Source organism: Amblyraja radiata, chromosome 10 (genome assembly GCF_010909765.2).
Source record: "Amblyraja radiata isolate CabotCenter1 chromosome 10, sAmbRad1.1.pri, whole genome shotgun sequence".
NCBI lineage: Eukaryota > Metazoa > Chordata > Chondrichthyes > Rajiformes > Rajidae > Amblyraja > Amblyraja radiata.
In genome coordinates, this window is record NC_045965.1 from 25,401,455 (window position 1) to 25,426,110 (window position 24,656).

Below are 24,656 nucleotides of genomic sequence, written 5' to 3' on the forward strand. Positions count from 1 at the left end.
TCCCTTCCGAATAGTATTGTTGGTATTATCACACCTCAAGGACTACATCTCACCATCATCTTCACAAGGACATGTTGGCTCAACGTGTAAAGCCCACATCCCTTAAATGAATAACATAAAAATGACTAACGATACTTGGTCAGAATGCAATGCATCATTCAGCAGTTTTACAGTACTTTTGTTATTTCTTCATAATTATAAATAATAGCACATTTACCTGATGCCGTTGGAGTCAGCTGTGGTTCAGTTAGTATCATTATATCTACATCAGAATGTATTAATCAGAGACCAAACACAAAAAAACTAGCCTGATACTCCAAATGTAATAATGAGTCTGTCTGTCTGTCTGCACTGTGAAATATTCTGCCTTTTGGATGAGATGTTAACCTAAGGGCCTCCAGGGAGATTTAAAAACCCATGGCTCTATTTCAAGAATAAGTAGGATAGTTACCCGAGGTTTTGCCCAGCATTTATCCCTCAAATGAAAATCGTTTACGAAAATTAACGAATCCGTTTCACATTGCTGTTTGTGTGAGCTTATATTTCTTACAACAATTGTTACTCTTTATAAATATTCCTTTGATATATGAAACATAGGTGATAGATTGAAAGAGGAATGAAGGACACTGTATAAATCATCTTGGTTGTCCTATAATATAAAGCCTCATCTTGGGAGCAGATGCGGTGGAGATGGAAGAATTGAGATTAGGGGACAGCGTCTAAGCCAGAGACAGAGTGCGGTCCAGATAACCGTGGCAGTTGGTAGTTTTTTGTTAATTGCACATTAGCCTGAATGGTCTGATCTCAGACCATTTTTCAGGCTTAAGTTTTTATGAATTGCTGAGCTTTTTTGTATGGATATGATAAAAATTTATACTTCACTAATTGTGGATTAATTATAATAATAATCAGTGTCGCAGTGGCTTAGCCCCAGCAACATGCTGATCCAATTATGAGCTTTGGTGCTATCTGTGTGAAGTTTAAATATTCTCCCGATGATTGTGTGGTTTTTCGCCACACGGTTTGGTTTCCTCCTGCATCCCGAGACATACTGGTTGATAGTTTAAATGGCACTGTAAATCCCTAGTATGGCTGAGTGACAGGAGAGTTAGGGGGTAGTTGAAGGGCATGCGAAAGAGAAAAGGTTGCTGGAAATTAAGTTGGGGAGTGGAATGGGACTGAAAGGAATGCACTGAGAACCAGCAGAGACCTGATGGGCTGAACGGCCTCCTTCCACATTTAAAGAAAATATCACAATCAATCACAATAATATTTATTAGCCAAGTTTGTTTTGCAACATGCGAGGAATTTAATTTGCCAAGTCAGTCATACAAATAAAAAGCAACGGAACTCACAAAACACATTTTAACATAAACATCCATCACAGAGACTCCTCCACATTCCTCTCTGTGATGGAAAGCGAAAAAAAGTTAAATTTCTTCCTTTTATTCCCCCGCGGTTGAGGGCCTCGAGCCCTCCGTTGACGGGATGATCTTGACTCCCGTAGCCGACGGCGGGCCCTCCTCGTCGAGGCGATCTGCTCCTGCATCGGGGGGGATGTCAGCTCCCCCGCATCGGGGTGGGTCGAACCTACCGCGACATTGGAGCTCCCGAAGGCTTCTCCCGAGACTGCAAGCTCCCGATGTAAAGTCCGCAAGCCACAGTTGGAGCGATCCCAGGCAAGGGATCGACTCCGATGTAAGTCCACGCCCCACGGTGGGGCCCAAGGTCAGTTCGAGGAGGCCTCCAGCTCCATCAATGGTAGGCCGCAGAGCGACCGGAGAATGCGATCCAAAAATCAATCGCATCTCCGGCAAGGTAAGAAACTGGAAAAAAAGATTTCCCCGGCCCCTCCCCATCCCCCTCCCCCCACATAAAACAAAACTTATAACACACTAAAAATATAAAAAAAGACGAAAAAACAAACAGACTGTGGCGGGGCTGTCAATCGTACCGCGCCCTTGGTGGTATAATTTATAATTATTATGTGCCTATCTTTAGACTGTAGGAGGAATCCGGAGCTGCTGGAGAAAACCCACGCAGTCACGGGGAGAACGTGCAAACTCGGTAAAGATAGCACCCGTCATCAGGATTTAACCAGGGTCTCTGGCGCTGTAAGGCAGTAACTCTACTGCTGAACCACCATGCTACCCCTAGAAGTTACTAAATTTGGAGTCAATGTTCATAAAGTTGGGTTGTAAATTATCCAAATGGATTATGAGCTGCTGTTCCTCCGGTTTGCGTGTGGCTTCACTCTGGAAATGGAGACAGCACAGGACACAAAGGTCAGTGTGGGAATGGGACAGGAGGGTTAAAATGATTAGTAACTGGGAGATCAAGTAGGCTTTATTCTCTGTTGTGTTCAAGAAGGAACTGCAGATGCTGGAAGATCAAAGGTACACAAAATTGCTGGAGAAACTCAGCGGGTGCAGCAGCATCTATGGAGCGAAGAAAATAGGCGACGTTTCGGGCCGAAACCCTTCTTCAGACTTTATTCTCTGCTGTTATCAGACCACTGAATGGGCCTCTCATCAGGGAAGGATGTGGTACCGATCTCCCGACCCATCTCATTGTGACCTTGCACTATTTTTTAATTCCATTTACTCTGTAGCTGTAACTTCAACACTCTCGTTATTGTTCTCTATGGACTACCTGTTGTATTTGTGTATGGCTTGATTCTATTAATTTTTCGTATGATATTGACTGAATGGCAAGCAAACAAAGTTTTCACTGTATGTTGGTGCATGTAACAATAATGAGCCAATACTATACATACATGTTCAATTTTTTTTGGAGAGAGCCCAAGTCACCCCTGTCCCTACTCATCTATCCAAATTACCTCATTTATTTGGTTCTATGTTTCATGTTCCTTCCCTTTCAGATTCCATAATCTGCATGCCTTTGTTGCCTCAAACTATCACCTCCCAACCTTTCCTTCGCCCACTTGACACCATCTGCCGATCAACCTATCACCTGCCAGTTCTTGCCCCAGCCCCCTCCTTCCTTTCAGTCCCGATGAAGGGTCCTGACCCGAAATGTTCATTGTCCATATCCTCTACAGATGCTGCTTGACCCTCTGAGGGGACCTCCAGCTGATTATTGCTCCGGATTCCAGCATATAAAGTTTCTTGTGTCTCCAGATTTTGACAAGCTTGGGTTTTCTCACCATTCATGGCAACTGGTACCTTGTGGCTACAATTGAAGTGACAAAGAGCAGAGTCATCTGCACAACTACCGATGCGCCCAATCCTGATTCCGGCCATACACTCACATCCTAGCTTCATAAGAGCAATACTAGGCATATATTCATGTAACTGGGAAATCAGAAGTTCAAGCAGCATCTGTGGAAACATTTCCATGATGTATCCCTGAAATAGTGCAACATCCCCACTGACTCTGCCAAGTTTCTGACCAATGACTACACAATATGGAGAAGGAGCATTTTGGCTAGCATTAAGGACCATAAGTCCAAGTGGTTTGAGTAAATGGAAGCCCACCATAATGAATGGAATTCTGAATTTATTACATTTCCTTTTTCTATACTGCAAGTTACATCTTCAGAGAACTCTAACACATTTAAATGACACAATTTCCACTGATAAAATTATATTCACTCTAGCTAATCACATAGTGCTTTACTGAACATTTTACCTGATGTTTCCACACTAGAATTCTCAAACCAAACCAGCTATATCCCTGATCAGAGCAATGAACTGTAGTACACAAACAGATGTTCAGACTGAAAAAAAATACAAGGTAAAAAATACACTATAGAAATAATTTAGTGGATTTATTTATATCTTTAAAAAACTGTATTAAAAGTATTGTGCAGCTGAAGCAGCTCAGCTAGAAACAAATATGGCAAATACCATTGGTGAATAACTGCAATGAATACAACTAAATATTACTTTTCTGAAATCTTGTCCGATCTATCCACAACATAGTCAATTTTTTTGAAATTCAGTAGGGACTTACTTATGAATAACTAAAAGCAGCTGAGGCTTTGGTTTAACTTCTCATCCAAAACACAACATTAACCACAGTTCGAAATGTGTGTCAATCTAATTAATCAATTAGACTCTGATTCTGTTACAGACCACAACTGACACCTTATTTTCCACAATTTTAAAATGAGGAAAAGCAACTAATAAGATAGTGTAAAAAAAGCACAAAGTGCTGGAGTAACTCAGCAGGTCATGCAGCATCTCTAGAGAATGCAGCATCTCGAGAGAGGAGGGTCCCTACCTGAAACATTTCTGATCCTTGTTTCCCAGAGATACAGGACTGTTAAAGATGATGGACCGAAAAGGCTCTGACCATCTACTACGCCTCTCATAATTTTACATTCTTTTCTCAGGTCTCCCCAAAAACTCTGGTGTTCCAGAGAAAACAATCCAAGTCTATCCAACCTCTCCCTGCAGCTAATACCCCCTAATCCAGGCATCATTCTGAAGAAGAGTTCGACCCAAAAAGTAACCTATCCATGTTCTTCAGAATTGACCTGACCCATTGAGTTTCAACAGTACTTTGTGTCTTTGTTTTATAAGCCAACATCTGTAGTTCCCTGTATCTACATTTAGATACTCTGATGCTTTCAAAACAAGGGTGACAAAATTAAACAGCAACATTTTGTTTCATAAACTTATGGAGCTTGACAATGGTAAAACAATAAACATCTTTCAGTATATACCCATTCACAGAAACATAGAAAATAGGTGCAGGAATACCTAACACCATTTTCTGACTACTGGGGATTCCCTTCATTTCCTCCCTCCCACTAGATCCTCGGTCCCCTAGTATATCCGGGAGATTGTTTGTGTCTTCCTTAGTGAAGACAGAACCAAAGTACACGTTTAACTGTTCTGCCAATCTCTTTTTCTCACGATCAGTTATCCTTGCTACTTTTGTTGGAACATGCTTTAGTGTTCAATTTTTATTTTGCTCAAAAATAATTTAATCATTAGAGGCTTTTACTACACATTAAATGACAGTTAGGAAAGCTCATTTTGAAAAGAGAATCAAGCTAGAAATATGAAAACCTACTTGTAATTGTCATCCTCAACAAATTTCTGAAGTTCTTCAATGTATCGTACTGAATACATGTATTTCTGAACATGAGGCAACAAAGGGATATCTGAAAATAACAATACATCAAAGAGAAAAATATCAAATTTTATTGTGGAATTAATATTAATTCATGGGAGAATTTGCTCATGTAACTCACCATAATCACAAGACTGCTGAAGATCAGAAATTATTCTCAAAATATTGTTCATTAGGTTCGATCTTTGTTCACTCTCAATGATGCTGTGTGTGGATGGGTATGCAGAGTCAATATAGGTCAAATCAGACAAATAAATGCCTGTAAAACATAATGGTTAAAAAAAGCTATAAAGTGAAAATAGATCAAACCTCAAAGATTAAGTGCTGAAACATTTAGGGAAATTAAAAAATTGCTCTTCAAGATAGACATGGATGTCAAAACCGAAAGTCTTAAAAATACAATTGATTATTCTGTATCCAATTTTCAAAACAAATACTTTTACACGGCAGTGCATTGCATAAAATTAAAATTCTCCTGAAGTTCTATTTAACGACTGATTCAACCATTTAAGATATGAAAGATGAAGGTGGGGCAACATTTGATGCCCATTTAAAGCAGGAGAGTATAGTCATGGAGTTGTACACCATGGCTTACTATGTCATTGCTGTCAATTGTATTCAATGGACACTCATCAATATTAACCCTGTCAAGTAAATCTGCCTCCAGCAGTGCATGCCAAGTACTCACCATATTCTGGGTAGAACAAACCCCCCCCCCCCCCCCCCCCCCCAGATTCCCTCCAAATGTCTGACCCCTTGATGGTGGGAAGTCACCTTCTTAATGCAATGGCTTGTAGAAGTGATTACTGTAACAGACCCTTCTGAATACATGAAATGAGTGTCATGGAGCCATTGAAGCATACAGCACCGAAACATGTAGTTTAGCTCGTCGAGTCCACTTCGGTCGTATTCCCCGTCTCCGTCTGCGCCGAGGCCTAATGGCGGAGCTGGCGGCATCGGTCTGTAGCAGCAACAGCAGCAGTAGCGGAGACCTGACTCGGCCCAGGAGCTGTGGCGGCGGCAGCAGCAGCAGCGGAGACCCGGCTCGGCACCGAAGCTGGAGCGGCGGCAGCAGCAGCAGCGGAGACCCGGCTCGGCCCTGGAGCTGTAGCGGCGGCAGCAGCGGAGACCTCACTCGGCACCGAAGCTGTAGCGGCGGCGGCGGCAGTAGCGGAGACCCGGCTCGGCACCGAAGCTGTAGCGGCGGCAGCAGCGGAGACCTCACTCGGCACCGAAGCTGTAGCGGCGGCGGCGGCAGTAGCGGAGACCTGACTCGGCCCCGAAGCTGTGACGGCGGCAGCAGCAGCAGCGGAGACCCGGCTCGGCACCGAAGCTGTGGCGGCGGCAGCAGCAGCAGCGGAGACCCGGCTCGGCCCTGGAGTTGTGGCGGAGGCAGCGACCACCCGCGGAGTTTGAACCGTCGCCTCGGCGCAGAGGGAGAACAAAGAGGGAAGAGACAGAGACTTTAAGATTTTCGCCTTCCACCACAGTGAGGAGGTGTTTGGTGAACTCACTGTGGTGGATGTTAAATTTGTGTTGATTGTGTGTTTTTGTCATTTTTTAAATTATATGTATGACTGCAGGGAAACAAAATTTCGTTCAGACCGAAAGGTCTGAATGACAATAAATCGAATCTAATCTAATCTAATCTAAAGAACATTCAAGCTCCTCTCATGCAGCACTTGTGGTCAGGACTGAATGTGGATCACTAGTGCTGTGAGGCAGCAGCTCTTCTAGATGCTGTAAGAGGTAAAGATATCAGCAAACCTACAGCCATTATAAAGATTTGACAAATACTCCTTTTTCATTTATTAGTGCCAACCCATAAATCTTATGTTTTGTGTAAACTAGTAAGAAAACATAAAATCATACTACAGCATTCCAGTTTCAGTCTGTTCACCACCAACTGACTGGCATTTCTTCATGTCATTATTCCCCTTCTCTAATTGGTCCAAGATGGTGATATCATTAAATTGAAAGTTAACGATACAATAATGATGTAATAGCACTTTCATCACAAATCCAGATGATTTGTGCCTTTGGGTGTACTCGCCATTCTAAAAGCCCTGGCATTCTTAGCCTTTAAAGGGTGTGTGTGTGTGTGCGCGTCTATGATGTGTGTGGGTGTCAGTCTGTGATGTGTGTGTCTCTGTGTAGGTGTGTGCATGTGTGCGCACGTATGTGTATTTACATGCGAGTCTGTGCGTGTGCATGTGTGCCTGTGCATGCACGTGTCCGTGCTTGTGCGTGTGTTCTTATTATTCTTTCCAAAATACAGTGCCCAGAACTGACCTAATACTCCTGTTGAGGCCCAGAGAAAATAATTTCCTTGCTTTTTGACATGCTTGAAATAAAACCATGAATCCTAATGTGTCATTTTTTTCACTTTGGCCATAATTTTCTGCATACGCCATTCATTGTTACAACGTTACACCATCCCAAAAGGTACAAATCCACTCTCTGTCTATCTTCGATACAATAAAACTTTATTTTTATTGTAAACTTTATTTGTCATATTGTTGATATGGTATCCCTTCCAAAATTATAAAATTGTGGGTTTGTCGATGCCATTTGATGAATTTGCCATTAACACGGATCTCTGAAATGACATGCTCTATAATACTATGCAGATCATGAGTCTTGAAGATCGTAATAGCACCTGGGTTGTAGCAATGACTTGGGGTGTTTGGGGACAAGAGAACTTACAATGAATTTCATCAGCCATGTCCTCGATGTTAACAGTATAGCCTGGGGCATTGATGACAACGGTAAAAGCTTGGTTATCCAGGTTATTTTCCATTTAAGTGGTCAAAGCTGCTATGATACAGGAAGACCAATGTTGTCCCAAGCTTCTTTGTTAAATCGTCACACTCTGAAAAATTGGCCCAGTAATTCCCAATTACATCACGTTATTCCACATTCAAAATATTGTAGCATTCCAATATCCAGTTGATACCGAATAATTAAAGGTAGAGCAAACCATCATTTTCACCAATCAGTCCATATATCCTGAACGTTCCAAGCTATTCATTTCAGGCACTGGGAAAAGAGCCAGTTTCATTGGTTTCTGAAACTTTATAAATATTACAAGATATACAGTTGAGAAACTCTACCTCTACCTACATAATGATTTTTCAATATGGCTTCCCTGTCTGCCAGAATATAAAGTGAGCTCAGTTTGGTTCCACATCACTGCCAACATCAAATAAATAGAAACTCTCTGAAATGTCTCACTTTCATAAAAGAATCAATGCTCCGCTTTAATAGAACATAATTTTGAAACTGTTGCATAACAGGCCAGAATTTAGAAAAATAAAATTAATATGACCACTGAAAGCTTGATAAAACTACTTTGGGAAATATCCAATGGCCATATTTGGTCTTTCAGAGTACATACCTGCTGATCTAATTTGTAAAGAATTAAAGAAGATTGAATTAGGACTATTGCAAAATATGATCCAAAGAATATTAATTTTGAAATTACCCAAATCCAACCTTTCATTCTGAATAAAGGTTACTTGGAAAGGAGAGGACACTGTATCCACTAACCTGGACTTACTAAACATCAGTAAAGAACCACAAGCTTAACATACTGTATACTAGATGACCCGTGGACCCGTTGGGTCCCCTTACATACATACAAGATGAGACTTTTAGTTATATATATTAGACCAAGTGGAACCCGTTGGGCCCCATCCCCAATGCAATAATCCACCACTCACCCGCTCTCCCAACTCAACCCGTTTCCACCACTCACCCGTTCCCCCAACGCAATATTCCACCACTCACCCATAGCCCCCACGGGAGGCCTGGTCCCCCAACGCAACCCGTCGGCGCTCCCTGGAGCCAATCAATCATTCCAACTTTGAGGGGGGGGGGGGGGAGGTGCAGTCAGCGCTTCCCGGAACCAATGAATGGACTTGACTTTTGAGCCGGCCTCGGCGCTCCTTGCTCGTGAATCTGCCAATGGTGATGCTGCTACTCAACGATTGGGCCTCCAATGCCAGAGAGGGGCATTGCCAAAATTCTGTCTCTCAAAATTCTGTGGAGAGTGTGCTGTGGGGAGTGTGCTGTGGGCTGTGGGGAGTGGGCTGTGGGGAGTGGGCTGGGGGTAAAATTTGCGAAGTCTTGGCTGCCATTGGCAGCGGCTTGAAGACTTCACGGGCAGGTCCCATTGTGATGTCATTGTTGGACTCGGCAGCCTATGTAAATTAGATGCCATTGTGATTGGTGGACCATGAGATGGCATTGTGACATCATCACTGGAAGCTGCTGGAAGACTGTCTCTCTCCAAAGCCATTATTATTTTCAAAGTAGGCTTTTTTTTAAACTTTAATCATCAATAGCTTTTCAAATATAACATCAAACCAGAAGGAAACCTGACAAATCTGAGTACGGTTCTGCAAAAATTTCAGTGCTACTTTGTGCCGTTTTGGCGAAGATACTATAACACATGTCGACAGACACACACACACATACAGAAACAATGTGAGACTTTTAATAGTATACTAGACCAAGTGCAGACCTGTTGGGTCTGGTCCCCAAACGTGCTTCAGACCCCGAGTATGGGGGGGGGGGGGAGGGTGGAGTGGGTGGGCGGGCGTGATGCTGAGTGAGCTTGCGGGCCAGGTGTACGCCGTGAAGACGCTGGCCATTGTCACGCTGCCGCCCGGCCCGGCTCTGTCACGCTGGCTGCAGTCAAGGCGCTGCGTAAGGCGTTGAGACGCTACGTACGCCGTCGAGACGCTGCGTACGACATTGAGACGCTGCGTACGCCCGTCGAGACGCTGCGTACGCCCGTCGAGACGCTGCTGCGGGCCGACAGGCCGTTGATGCGCCGGCTCTGTCGGGGGAACAGACGATCTTTGGCTTGAGCCAGCGTGACAGAGCCGGGCCGGGCGGCAGCGTGACAATGGCCAGCGTGACAGAGCCAGAGCCGGGCGGCAGCAGCCGTTGGGAAAAATGTTGGCGTTTTTGGAGGAGAGCCGGGCGGCAGCAGCCATTATGGTGGTTGGCCAGCAGGCGGCGACAAAATGAGTGAAGTGGGGGGGGGAAAGGATTTTATTTTAAAATGTGTACATAAAGATGTCTAAATGTAATGAGGAGTGGATGAGTGAATGTAAAAGTGAAATGACTAGCGAAATAGAAAAAATCTCGGAGTTTTTGCATGTGGTTTTGGCGGACCAAGGAATCAAAGGCCAAATCTGACACCCACAAACACACACAGAGTTTTAAATGTATATAGATAGATATAGATTTCACCATGGATTCATAGGCTCCAGTGCAGTAATATGCAAGTGTATGCAGTCCTCGTCATAATGGTCGGTTCCACTCCCCATTCAATTTTTTTTCTATCAATACATCTTTTTATGCTGCAGACCCTTCATTGTTCCCATAAGCATGGTGATTGGTTCTCGATCACCTGATTCTAATTGCTGTACACTTTTCCAATAGAGCAGTGTTTGTTTATGCAGCAGTATATTGGCATTTCAAAACCAATCAAAAGCCTTACATGTTTATTGGCGGAGGGGATTAATGATAAAATGAGAAGGCCTGAGTGGCAACCACACATTTTGTTATCCCTGGGTAACCTTTGTGGATAACAATGAGTTGGTATAATAGGAAATATACAGCCTGAGGTGTTTGCCATATTTATTTAAAGTTCTTCTCAAATTGTGCCCACATTATCATTCAGTAATAACACTGTTGAATATACCAGTAAAGTATTTACTATCAATATTGATGAAATAAAATTTATTGATCTGGACTCATTCACCAAAAAGGTGAAACACAGTAATAAATCTGTTTGAAATCATCACCCAAAAATAAAATTAAAGGCACTACAAGCCAAGGCTCGAGAATTGACTTTAAACGTCAGAAAATATATCAAAAAAACAGTCGTCGTGTTTACCACAATGTTTTTGATATATTAATTTTGAATATAAGAAAAAATTATTAACTAGCCAAAAAATCATTACTGCCATAGGATACTTCGTTGGGTTTGTGGAAAGCAGTAGAGATTAGGGGCCTCCATGGTTTAACTTACAGAGGGGCCGACCCCGATAATGGTCGTTGTGACAATGAACACCAAGCACAACGACTGTTACCAGATCTTTGCTAGGCGGAATACCAGACATGTTACTGTATTTTTCCCCTGGTATTGATGAAGATATTTCCCCAGATCATTATCAGAATGTATATGTATGAGGGACCATATGAAGTTTATTTATGAATTAAATAATCATGACTAAATGTGGCAGAGTTTTTAATGTCACATTTCTGGTGTCCAAATTGGTGGTAAAACGATTAAGATTCGTCTGTCATGAAAAACAATTTTGACTTTTGGTCTTGAAGTTATCTAATTTATAAGGTTTCACATGATGGGTAGATTTTGTTAAGAACAGTGTATTGGTGTAAAAAACTGAATAATAATCTTGTTCCTCAAAATCTGTCCAGTGTTGTAGTAGGCCCTTCTCGGTCATGACTGGCCATGGGTGATGCATCCTGGGCGATGTCATATGGAGGACAGGCTGTTGCCCATGCAGCACGTTCCCCCTCTCCACGTCGCTGATCGATCCAAAAGAACAGCAGGGCCGTTACAGTTTGGCACCAGCGCCGTCGCAGGAGCTGCCAGAGCGAGGTTGTAGACAACGACGTACTGCCTTAGGGGCTCCGACTCCGGATGTTTTTGAGATTTACTCCTGGAGCCTTTTCCATGACTGGATATGGCCACAAGGCAGTAGAAGTCTTAAATCAGAGTTTTCCCTCTCCTAGATGGACTGCTGCCCCATCTGCCCGAGACTCGTGGGGGCGGGAGCGTCTACCTTCCCGTGCATGTTTATAGCACCTGCCCACTGCCCAGTATCGAAAATACTGGGCAGTGGGCAGGTGTATTGTAAAAAGACACATATCTTATCCCTCAAAATACTCGGCAATAACTCGCCAACCGCATATGTTAGGTTCACTGGTCTATACTTCCAAGGCTTTTCTCTGTAGCCCTTCTTAAACAGAGGCACATTAGCCATCCACCAATCTTCCAGCACCTAACTCGTGTCTATTGATGATTGATATATCAGCCAACGCTCCTGCAATTTCTTCTCTCACTTCCCACTGTATCCTCGGATATATCTGATCAGGCCCAGAAGATTTATCAACCTATTTATGCCGTAAGACTTTCAGCAGTTCCTCAACCATGATATAGAGTGTCCCCAAGACATTTCCATTAACTGGCCCAAGATCCCTAGTCTTCTTGTCTTTCGCCTCAGTATAAATGGAGAAGGTCCTCATTGAGGACCTAGCCCAACTCCTGCAACCACACAGAGATGAGCATTTTGGTTTCTGGGGGGCCCTATTATACGCTCTTTCCCTTAATGTACTTATAAAATCATGGGGGAAAGAGGAGACATTTGTGCAAATCTAGGTAGGGCACAGAGAAAAGAGAAAGTTCAAGTTCACATTTATTGCCACATGCACACAGTGATATTTGAGTTACCATACAGCCATAAAAGTAAAATAAGAACGCAATACACAATAATTTTAACATAAACATACACCACATTCCTCACTGTGATGGAAGGCAATAAAGTTCAGTTATCTTCCTCCTTAGTTCACCCGTGGTGGTCGGGGGCTTGAACCCTCAGCACTGCCTCTGCGACGGCCCGATGTTAAAGCCCTCTCGTCTGGTTGATGGAGACGCCGGTGCCGGAATGGAAACAAACCGAGGCATGTCGCTCCCGAGTCGGCCTTTTCTTACCGGAGACTGTGGATTCACGGTGTTAAAGACCACAAGCCCCACAGTCGGAGCACTTCCACAGCGATCCACAAAGATTGCCCGCTCCTCGATGGTAATCCACGCCGCACTTACGGCTTGAAGCTCCAGGCCAGGAAAGGCCACACCAATCCAGTTGTTAGGCCACGGGGAAGGGACGGAGACGTGACATGGCGAAAGATCACATCTCCGTCAAGATAAGTGACTGAAAACGGTTTCCCCCTATTCCCTCCTCACCCCCCACATATAAACATACCGAGAAAGATTAAAACATATATTTTAGACACATTAAAAACAACACACAGGCTGCTGGCGAGGCTGCCATTTCGGCCCCACCCAATGACGGGGGGGGGGGGGGGGGGGGTTGTTTGTAGGTTAGTTACCTAAAATTTGAGAATTCAATGTTCGTACCATTAGAATGTAAGCTACCCAAGCAGAATATGATACAGGTGGATGGAACAAAGGCACTCCATTACTCAAAGCTTGCTAACCACATTGGTTAATAGGTCAGAATGGTGCACAAAGGGCATTGACATATCGTGGTTTATAAACATCCATGGCTGGGTCACTCAGGCTAAATTTGATGCATAAAGTGACACATTTTTTTGGAAAACTTTTAAGACCAATGTTTATTTGAACATTCTTTATGAGAAACTAGAGACAGGCTTGTACATAAATCACTATATTCAATTTGATGCCCATTCTGTACCATATATTTATAAGATTATTCTGTATGCATGTTTATACTACTTTTATAAAAAAAGTCTAGATTTTTTTTGTTGCTTTCCTTCAAAAATTAAGTCGCATGGTAGGAAAGATAGAAGATTCAAGTAGCCGCAACTCCAGCTGCGTTACACTTCCAAGCTGGATTGCTTTGCTTTGTTATGTACCCAGACTATCATCAACTACTCATTAACCATCCATCCTAAAATAAATGTTTGAGGAGGGGATAAACCATAAACTCTAACCTGTACATATTATTATCTGCTCTGTTTTTTGTTGTATCCCAAGTTGTCAATTAGGAGAAAGACAATCAGGAAATAAAGATGTCAGCCCAGAGTCATTAGAATGGAGGCAGGTTTGAAATCAATCAAAACCAAGGCCATCTAGTGTTCAAGAAGGAACTGCAGATGCTGGAAGATCGAAGGTACACAAAATTGCTGGAGAAACTCAGCGGGTGCAGCAGCATCTATGGAGCGAAGGAAATAGGCGACGTTTCGGGCCCGAAACGTCGCCTATTTCCTTCGCTCCATAGATGCTGCTGCATCCGCTGAGTTTCTCCAGCAATTTTGTGTACAAGGCCATCTAGTGGCAGTTTTGGTCCAATTTTGAAATCCTTTTAAACAGTGCTCCCATCTCTAACATTCCAAGCGGTGTACTCCTATATCAAATAACCTAGTAATTCAGGAAGTAATTACATTGTCCCAAAATGAAGCTTTTGGGGTTACTCCCACTTCTTCGTTTTGATCTGCAGCATCAGGCTACAGTTCTTCATCCTGGTACTTTTTAAATGTGACGATGATTTTTCCCTCCCCACTCTTTCAGGTCTGGTGTGCTATATATATTTTACAGTCAAAGAGCTATAAGCACAAAATGTTAGATACTGGCTAGTCCCTTTTACCTGCATTTGGCCCATAGGCCTCAAAATCCTTTAGGTCAATATTTAGCTCAGATTCCCTCTAAACTTTTTCTTAATTACTTTAAATCCATATCCCTTATTTGCTAATTGTTCAACTCCAGGAAAGGTTCCCCCCCATTTACACTTTCTCGGCCTCATAATTTTATAAATCTTGACTAAATCCCCATTCATTCACTTTTATTACAAAAAAAATCCCCAACTGAGTGTGGTCAGTCACTCCTCAATAATTTTCCAGTGCTGGCAGGATTTTTATAAATCTCCTCCAAACCCTCAAGAATCAGCATAGTGTTCTTGTGGTCTAGAGACTAAATCTGCATTCAGTATTCTAGCTGTGATCTAGTGAGTGTTTTATACTGTTCTATCCCGACCTCGGATATGCAAAAGGATAATAATAGATTTCAAGGACATAAAGTTCAATGGTAGGAAAGGAGAAAGGGTAGATTAAATTTAAAGCTGAAAAATGTATGTTATGTTTTAGTAGAAAAGTGGAAACTCGTGGGCTAAAAAGGATACAATGATAAAAATGCATATGTGCAAACCTCATTGAGAGTATTAATTCGTTGATAAAAGTGGTTAAAATGGCCTGATACCAAAACCTGATTTTATGAGCACAGGAGCAAGGAAGGCACAACAAATCTTTAAAAAACACTATTTCTGACAAACTGGAGTATTTGCTCCAGTTTAATGTGTAGTACTTGAAGAATAATATAAAGACTTTAGTGAGAAAAAAGTTAAAAAAACTAAATGGATTCTGAGGAAACTTGGAAATGGAGAATGAGATGGAATTTGGTTGTATCATTTTAAATCATTAGGTTTACAGGTAGTACACATACATTTTCCCTGTGGAAAACATGTCAACAACTATAGGAAATGGGATTACGAAGAAAGGGGTCATTCTGGATTGAAGACTGGAGTGGACAGAAAACAGAACATGTTTAACTTTGTAGTTGCTGGGGTGTCATAAGGCCAGTCATACGCACGTCAGGGTACAACACATTTATTAAAGTCTACCCACAGTATACTTCAGCATGGTGTTACAGCAAGCTTTGCAGCTACTCAGACTAATTACATGAACTGACTTCTGATAATATAAACTGCATAGTAGGCGGAGCTCTACTAACACACACTACAATTGGTTAGTAAGAAGTAACCAATCTACATCTTTCTTTGTAGCAACAAAATAAAGCATAACTAAATGCGAGCCAAAAACCAAAACACATTGATACGTGGTGGCTAAATAATACAGTAGCCTAAACGCTAATAACGCATAGGGGGACATATAGATGATTACACAAAATCGCCATATCTAACGGGTGGCCTACAGACCCATCCGGCGCGCGTGCGGTATAAATCTGCGTCTCCTCCTTTCATCGGGGAAGTGATCGGGGACGGCACCCGAGACCCGCAGAGTGGAGGCGGCGAAGCCGGCGAGCAGGTTGCCGAACCCTGTGGAGAGGCTGCAGGGGACACAGTCAGTGGTTGTTGTACAGCAACTGGACGCGAGGGAGCAGTCGGCCCGGCAGTGGGAGGGTACATCAAACGTGCGACCTCTGGATACGGAGTCGCAGGACTTGGTTCCTTCACAGGAAGGAGATGTTGACGGTTACGTCTGTAAATACCTCCGTCTGCGCTTACCAGGTAAGAGCGCGGTTCTTTGGCAGGGCTGTGAATGTGACCCAAATGGCCATTGCCCTTGTCGGTCTGAAGGCGAACGACCTGTCCACTGGAGAGAGGTTTAAGTGGTTTGCTGGACTTGTCAAAATATCGTTTTTGTGCATCACGCTTCAGCTGCACTTGTTTCTGGACAACGGGAGGTGAACGGACCTGCAACAGCTGCTGGGGTATGAGCAGGGCAGCACGGGTTTGGTGAGACATCAGGCGTTGGGCTGGAGAACCCAGTATGGGATCGCGGGTAATGTTCCTTAGGTTGAGCAGGTCCAGGTAGATTTCGGATTTGGCAAGTTGTGAACGCTCCATTAATTGCTTTGCGCTCCAGACAGCCCGTTCGGTGAGTCCGTTTGACTGTGGAAACTCAGGGCTGCTGGGGATATGTCAAAAGTCCCATCATTGCGTGAAGTTTCTGAAATGCTGGCTGGTGAACTGACTGCCGATGTCTGATAGGAGGTATGCAGGGGAACCGTGCACGGAGAAGTGTCGTGACAACTTCCGGATGACTGCTTCAGATGTGATGGTTTGGAGTACGTCGATTTCGAACCGCCCGAATACGAGTCGACGAGAACCAGATAGTGTTTTCCATGCCATTCGAATATGTCGGTGGCTACCGTGGACCATGGCAGAGGAGGGACCGGTTGCGAGAGCAAGGACTGTTTCTGTTGGTGTGGCGCTAGGCTGTTGCAGATAGCGCAGACTTCGGCTTTTTCTCGTATATACTTGGTCTTTCCAGGCCAGTAAAACATGCACTGCGCCTGTTGTAGGGTTGCCTCTACATCGGGATGGCCCCTGTGGGCGGCATTATAGTACTTGTCCCGAAGAATAGCTGGGATGACTGCTTTGTGAACCTTGACTATAATCCCGTCTTGTAGCACTAGTTCGTCATGAACTAGGTAGTATGGGGGAATCGCGAGTGGGGGACTGTGTTGGTTAAAGGAGATATGCAGGGCAGAGGGCGGTGTGTGCCTAGAACGTGCTACCAAGGTTGGTAGTGGAGGCAAGTACAACAGTGGCTTTTAAGAGGCTCTTAGTTCGGCCATACATAGATATATGCAAATAATGGAGGGGTATGGATCATGTGCAGGCAGATGAGTTTAAATTAGTTTGGCATAATGTTCGACACACATTGTGGGGTGCTTTGGCTTGAAGTTGAAAGGCACAACTTAATACAAATGGTGGCTTGGGAGCTTTGGCTTGAAGTTTAAAAAAATTCACCATTCTCTCTGCTGCACCTGCTGGAGGGTGGGGGAGGGACTATAAAACCAGGAAGTGGTGTGCCTCACTCAGTCTCTGCAAGATGGATGAAGCCAAGGGTCATGTCTCTGAGCTCTGAATAACACTGAACAAATGTCTACACAACTGTGAGTACCCTTAATGTGGTTTGAAAATGAAAATATGGTTTGTTTGAAGTAAAAAGGCACTGCCTGCAAATGGTTGTTTGAGTGCTTTGGCTTGAAGTTGAAAGGCACTACTTACTGCAAATGGTGGCTTGGGAGCTTTGGCTTGAAGTTGAAAGGCACTACTTACTGCAAATGGTGGCTTGGGAGCTTTGGTTTAAAGTTGAAAGGCACTACTTACTGCATATGGTGGCTTGGGTGCTTTCGCTTGAAGTTGAAAGGCACTACTTACTGCAAATGGTTCCCTGGGTGCTTTGGCTTGAAGTTGAAAGGCACTACAGGTGCACAACCTTTTATCCGAAATTCCAAATAACGAAAAGCTCCGAATAGCGGACATTTTTTCGGTCCTTGAAGAAAGGTCCTTGAAGACGTTCACCGAGGGCGGCCCGCAGAGGTGACAGCGGAATCTCCGGTCGGTCCTCGAAGAAAGGGGAACTAAATCCCCATTCATAAAAGAGAAGGTGAGGGTATATTGCGCGGGAGGGTTAATAATTGACAATCTGCTGCTGCTGCCTGCCCGCTGAGTTAAAAAGTTCCCACGGTAGACTCACGATAAAAACAGTGTATCGTGAGTCTTGCGTGGGAACTTTTTAACTCAGCGGGCAGGCAGCAGCAGATTGTCGCTCCCTTCAGTTTCACCCCACCTACACCCCTCTGCTTCCCGGCCATGTGTGTGACCCCTTCCCTCCCCTCTCCAGCTCCCCGCCCATTGCACCGGCGCGGGGGCTTTGCACTGTCTTCACGTCGGCGATGCCAGCAGGTCAGTGCCAGTCACCGGAGACGTCAGGACCAACGGGACACCGACCCCCAGGCCCACTGCAAGCACGGAGATCCCAGATACCCACAGCCAGCAGCAGCCCAGCCCCGTTCCAACTCCAGAGGAACACGCTCCCCGTAGGGACAGAAGCTGATGGTGTGCAAGGTACGTCTTGTTCTTGGGGTTGCAGATGAGGGGGCGCAGCTCGGGCTGTGACGTCTCCGGCCACCTTCCTGTACAGGAGCTGAGACTGGGAACTGTACCGCCCTTGCAGGTGAGCAGGAGAGTGGGGTTGTTTGCAGTTGCAGAGGGAGGGGGCAAGGGCGGTACAGTTCCCAGTCTCAGCTCCTGTCCAGGGGGGTGGCCGGAGATGTCAGGACCAACGGCACACCGACTGCAAGCACGGAGATCCCAGAGACTCACAGCCAGCAGCAACTCTAGCCCAGCCCCGTTCCAACTCCAGAGGAACCCGGGTTGCGGATGAGGGGGCGCAGCTCGGGCTGTGGGCGAACTGCCACTTGTCGCTGTAGCGGCCCATCAGGGAGCGGGTTCCTGTTGGTCCTGACGTCTCCGGCCACCCCCCTGGACAGGAGCTGAGACTGGGAACTGTACCGCCCTTGCCCCCTCCCTCTGCAACTGCAAACAACCCCACTCTCCTGCTCACCTGCAAGGGCGGTACAGTTCCCAGTCTCAGCTCCTGTACAGGGGGGTGGCCGGAGACATCAGGATCACCAGAAGCCGCTCCCCGATGGGCCGCTACGGCGACAAGTGGCAGTTTGCCCACAGCCCGAGCTGCGCCCCCTCATCGGGACACCGACCCCCAGGCCCACTGCAAGCACGGAGATCCCAGATCAGCAACTCCAGCCCAGCCCCGCTCCAACTCCAGAGGAACACGCTCCCCATAGGGGCAGAAGATGATGGTGTGCAAGGTACGTCTTGTTCTTGGGGTGGCGCAGCTCGGGCTGTGGGCGAACTGCCACTTGTCGCCGTAGCGGCCCATCGGGGTGCGGATTCCTCTGGAGTTGGAGGGGGAGTGGGGTATTGTGCTGTTTGATCGCCCCCTGCTATCCCAGGGACAGGGAGACACAGCGGCTTTTGAGAATGGTGGGCAATCACTTCCAAAGTTCTGCCCACACAGTCAGTACACCTCTCCTACACTTGTCTCCCGCACTAAGATCATCTCGCAGAGAATGATCCCAGCCCAACCCTCCCTATTCTATCCTATTCTGCAAGAAAAAACTACATTGAAGACTCAAACTCGCGATCGAGTAACTGCCAGGATCGAGGCGCAAACTCGCGATCACTTATTTATTTGCCTCTGTACTCCACAATTTGAGATTTGTAATAGAAAAAAAATCACACGTGGTTAAAGTGCACATTGTTAGATTTTAATAAAGGCCATTTTTATACATTTTGGATTCACCATGTGGAAATTCCAGCAGTGTTTATACATAGTCCCCCCCATTTCAGGGCACCATAATGTTTGGGACACGACAATGTTATGTAAATGAAAGTAGTCATGTTTAGTATTTTGTTACATATCCTTTGCAAGCAATGACTTCTTGAAGTCTGCGATTCATGGACATCACCAGTTGCTGGATGTCTTCTCTGATGATGCTCTGCCAGGCCTGTGTTGCAGCCATCTTTCGCTTATGCTTGTTTTGGGGGCTAGTCCCCTTCAGTTTTCTCTTCAGCATATAAAAGGCATGCTCAATTGGGTTCAGATCAGGTGATTGACTTGGCCACTCAAGAATTGACAATTTTTTTGCTGAAAAACTCCTTTGTTGCTTTAGCAGTATGTTTGGGATTATTGTCTTGCTGTAGAATGAACCGTCAGCCAAAAGGTTTTGAGGCATTTGTTTGAACTTGAGCAGATAGGATGTGTCTACACACTTCAGAATTAATTATGCTATTACCATCAGCAGTTGTATCATCAATGAAGATAAGTGAGCCAGTACGTTCAGCAGCCATACATGTCCAAACCATGACATCCCCACCATCGTGTTTCAGAGATGAAGCGGTATGCTTTGGATCTTGGGTAGTTCTTTCTCTCCTCCATACTTTGCTCTTGCCATCACACTGATGTAAGTTAATCTTCGTCTCATCTGTTGACTAAACCTTTTTTCAGAACTGTGGTTGCTCTTTTGAGTAAGTACTTCTTGGCAAACTGTAACCTGGTCATTTTTGCGGCTAATCAGTGGTTTGCATCTGCAGTGTAGCTTCTGTATTTCTGTTCATGAAGTCATCCGTGGACAGTGGTCATTGACAATTCAACACCTTACTCCTGAAGAGTATTTCTGATCTGTCGGACAGGTCCTTGGGAATTTTTCTTTATTATAGCGAGAATTCTTCTGTCATCAGCTGTGGAGGTCGTCCATGGCCTGCCAGTCCCTTTGCGATTAGTAAACTCACCAGTGCTCTTTTTCTTCTTAACGATGTTCCAAACAGTTGATTTTGGTAAGCCTAAGGTTTTGCTGATGTCTGTAACAGTTTTATTCTTGTTTCTCAATCTCATAATAGCTTCTTTGACTTTCATTGGCACAACTTTGGTCCTCATGTTGAAAAACTGCAATAAAAATTTCCATAGATGATGGAAGGACTGGAGGAAAGACTAGGTGCTGAGAGCTCTCATATACCTGCATTAAGGAGGCAATTAAACACACCTGAGCAATTACAAATGCCTGTGAAGCCGTGTGTCCCAAACATTATCGTGCCGTGAAATGGGGGGAGGATTATGTATAAACACAGCTGTAATTTCTACATGGTAAAATCAAAATGTATTAAAACGGCCTTTAATAAAATCTGACAATGTGCACTTTAACCACATGTGATTTTTTTCTATTACAAATCTCAAATTGTGGAGTACGGAGGCAAATAAATAAATGACAGTTCTTTGCACCAAACATTATGGAGGGCACTGTAGGTGTAAGTGCTGTGAATGCGCAAACAAAGAACAACTTTATCCCCAGTCCATCTGTTTTCACTAGAAACCTAGGATTAAATCTTGGGAAAAAGGAAACCTCTCGCTCAATTAGCTGTAAGTGCCATTACATCATAGGTGGGGTGTTCTCATAAACTTCATGCTCATGTTCTTAAGGAGTCCGTCAGTCTGGCTTATGTTGATCCTGCGTCTACCAACTGCACACCCAGCATCTAGCAGAGACTAGCCCTGAAGCAGTAAAAGCAGCACAGACAGTTGAACAACAGCAGAGGCTCATGATCTTTCTGTTAACTGAAAGCAGAACCTTCAGTCTCAAGTCTTTCACTACTACATTTGTTTGAGACTGATTGCAACTTTTACATGCAGACGATTTTGTCAGAATACAATATTTTTGGATCTTTAACAACATGGGACAGAGTTTTTCACAAGTTTGTTTACTGCTACAGAAACCTTTGTGACTATTTCAAAGAGCAGTTAAAATATTTGGAAACTTTTCTTCTGATTCTGAAACTTCACTGCAAAACGCACACAGGAAAAGGAATCAGGTTTGTTTAGTCATGAACACAAAGTAGAGCTTTTTGGTGTGTTGAGCTTTGTTTCTAAACTTAAACGTAACATGCTTTTTCCACAATCTTAAGTTTCTTGCAATGAAATAATTGAACTAATTCAATCACTTTGTTAATCTCATCATTCCACTGCCTATGCTTGCTCCTTAGAAATTTTTATTACTGAGTAGTTTTCTGACTTTGCATTTACATCAACTGGTGTTTTGCTTGAAATGTTTGATTAAAAATAGTAATTTAGGATAATAAAATTGCTAATATTTACATTGCATTGGATATAAACAACATTGGGTATTAACTGTACTATGAACGTTGGTTCCAACAATGTGCTGAAGTTTTTGTTACTTGCAGCATATTATATCCTTTAGGATCGGCAAAATATATTGTTTTGGTGCATTCAAACCAATTTATAGACACAAATAAAAGCTCCTGAGAAGTTTATTCTCCTTATGTTTTAAATCCCTATGCAGCATTTCTTGTCTAACCTTTAATGACAAAAATGTGTGCAGTCTTCAGGAACCTTTCACTCCCTCTTCACTATATTTATGGAAACACTATGTTGCATACTGCAAATTCTGCATATCACATTTCCTGTGCAAAAGAAAATTACCAGCCAAGAATGCTTTAGCTTACAGGATAACAAACTTTCGTGCTGCTTAAGCAGCAAAATTAGCTTCCTGAGACCTCATTAAAACTCATGTTCCATATGGCTTAATGCCAAAGTCTTTAATGCTAAATCAAATTGCAACTCAATTAGAGCTATTTGCTCTTTTTTACTATAATAATTGTCCGACATAATAGTGCTTAGGTATTACTTGGGCTTCTTAAGATTTTCAAACACTAATTTAACTAACTGCTCTAAAAATGAAAGATATTTTTATCTGTTTTGCTGTCTTGGTACCGTTAACATTTCATGTCAAATTATAGTGCATGAGCAGTTATTTTCAGCAAAATATATGGTTAATTATTTGACAATAATCCAACCTCAGCTCTGGCAAGGTCTTACCGATATCATTGCAATATTCTCCAAAAGCATGATTTTACAAGACCAGCCATGTTGGCTTTTATTTTCAAAACAGTATCCAATGCCTTTGTAAGATTTATTTGCAGAAAGTACATCCCTGGAATGTGGCTCTAATATTCCATAATCTTATTTAGTATACCAGGAGCTTAGTTAGGAATTGAACTGGTCTAACCCTTTAAAAGAGTGCATTTATCATTCAATAACACAATATTGGTATTCTTCAGAATTGTGTGGAAAGGATTAATAATGAATTCTATTTGTGAAATATTTAAGTAGTGAGGGCACAAGAAACTGCAGATGCTGGAATCTCGTGCAAAAAAAAAAAAATGCTGGAGGAACGTAAGGGTTTGTTTAAGTAGTGGGTACATGTACTTCCAGAATTACTCGTGCTTTGTTTAATTTAAGCTCTGCTTGTGAAAAACTCACTGCTTAATTAAATCGTCAATGAAAATGGCAAATTATTCTCCAGATGAATTTACTTTGAAACATAGAACTAAAATATTCATAATGATCAGATTAGCATTGCGCATCAAACTGTAGAAGTGGAGGGTTGAAGGGTCCAAGGGTTCCTGAAAATTTGAAACTCAAAACATCAATCATTTAATGTGACAGTTCACATGGGTATTGAGGTCAGAATATATCAAGCAGATTGTAATTAACACTGCATGAGCCAATCTTTGAGGTTTCATACAAAATTGTTCCAGAGTAAACAGGAATTGGCGTGTCATGATTTATGTTCAATGTTTGTGCAGAAAGAATGGGAATAACTGAATGTTACAGCACAAAAAGCGCCCCTTTGAGTCAATTCCAGTTCTTTGTAAAAAATCACTCATATAATTCCACTTTTTCATTATTCACCATGACTGTACAATTTATTTTCGATTCAAGTAGTAACCAAGTCCCATTTAAAAGTCACTAATGAATCTAATTCCACCACGTTTGCCTCCACCAGATTTACCAAAGTGTACAAATTTCTGGAATAGGATTTGAACTCTAACATTATTGCTCATAGTTGTGAATACTACCTATAATGTCAGCCAACCCTTCCTACCACTGAAAACAGTTTCACCTTTTTTTATCCTATTGCAGTCCTTCTTAAGATTAAAAATTAAGTTAATGTGACAATGCAAAGATTTCATAGTTCAAAAATATAGATGGTCTTTATGCCATGTTTTATTGCACAAAGGCAGTTCACAAAAGTGATACGAATAGCCTTGATACAATTATGGAAAAGTTGGACAAGGAAATTACCTTAAAAGAGTAAAGCACCAATAACCCATGTAAATCCTGGATGGTAAATGTAGTTTCTGAATATATATTAAGCTTGCTGTTCAAAATGGGAATTAATTCCAGAGTAGATGTCAAACACAAGCATTTACAAAACTGATTGCAGTCGTAACACTTACAGAATTGGTAATGCAATTTGAGTTCTGGTCCTGATGCTTTCTGCATGTACCTCTTTATTATCATAGTTCTGTCAACTTTAAAGGTATATCACAGGATTTAATTATTGATTTTAGAAAATAACATAGTGAGTAAAATGTAATGCAAAATAATTAGGATTGCATTGTTAACTAAATTAGATTTTATCCCCAAATAATCGTTTAGTGTGGGGTGGGGGCAGCAGAAGTAGGGATATGGATGACATGTTTTCAGTATAAAATAATTCAATTGTATGTGGAAAAATAACCAAATTTATAATAATGTCCCCAATAGACTCACTGATACAGGTCTGGAAATCTGAAATGAATCAGATTGCAGTAGATTGTATGCAATGAATGATGGAGCCCTTG

The 24,656-nt window shown here is 43.1% G+C and overlaps 2 protein-coding genes across 8 annotated transcripts in view; one reads left to right on the forward strand and one right to left on the reverse strand.

Moving 5' to 3' along the window:
• The window catches only part of ralgps2 (Ral GEF with PH domain and SH3 binding motif 2), a 266,410-nt gene that overhangs the window by 80,512 nt on the left and 161,242 nt on the right, over positions 1 to 24,656 (reverse strand). For all 6 annotated transcript variants that reach the window (XM_033028386.1, XM_033028383.1, XM_033028381.1 and 3 more), the window contains 2 exons: positions 5,225 to 5,362; positions 5,044 to 5,134 (listed from right to left, as the gene is read on the reverse strand). In XM_033028386.1, the coding sequence (XP_032884277.1) occupies positions 5,044 to 5,134; positions 5,225 to 5,362 (229 nt within the window). The remainder of the gene's footprint in view (positions 1 to 5,043; positions 5,135 to 5,224; positions 5,363 to 24,656) is intronic.
• angptl1 (angiopoietin like 1) overlaps positions 21,417 to 24,656 on the forward strand; it is a 53,607-nt gene continuing 50,367 nt past the window's right edge. The window contains exon 1 of one of the 2 annotated variants that reach the window (XM_033028388.1): positions 21,417 to 21,821. The gene's annotated coding sequence lies outside the window, so the exon portion shown is untranslated. The remainder of the gene's footprint in view (positions 21,822 to 24,656) is intronic. The other variant, XM_033028387.1, reaches the window with a different exon arrangement.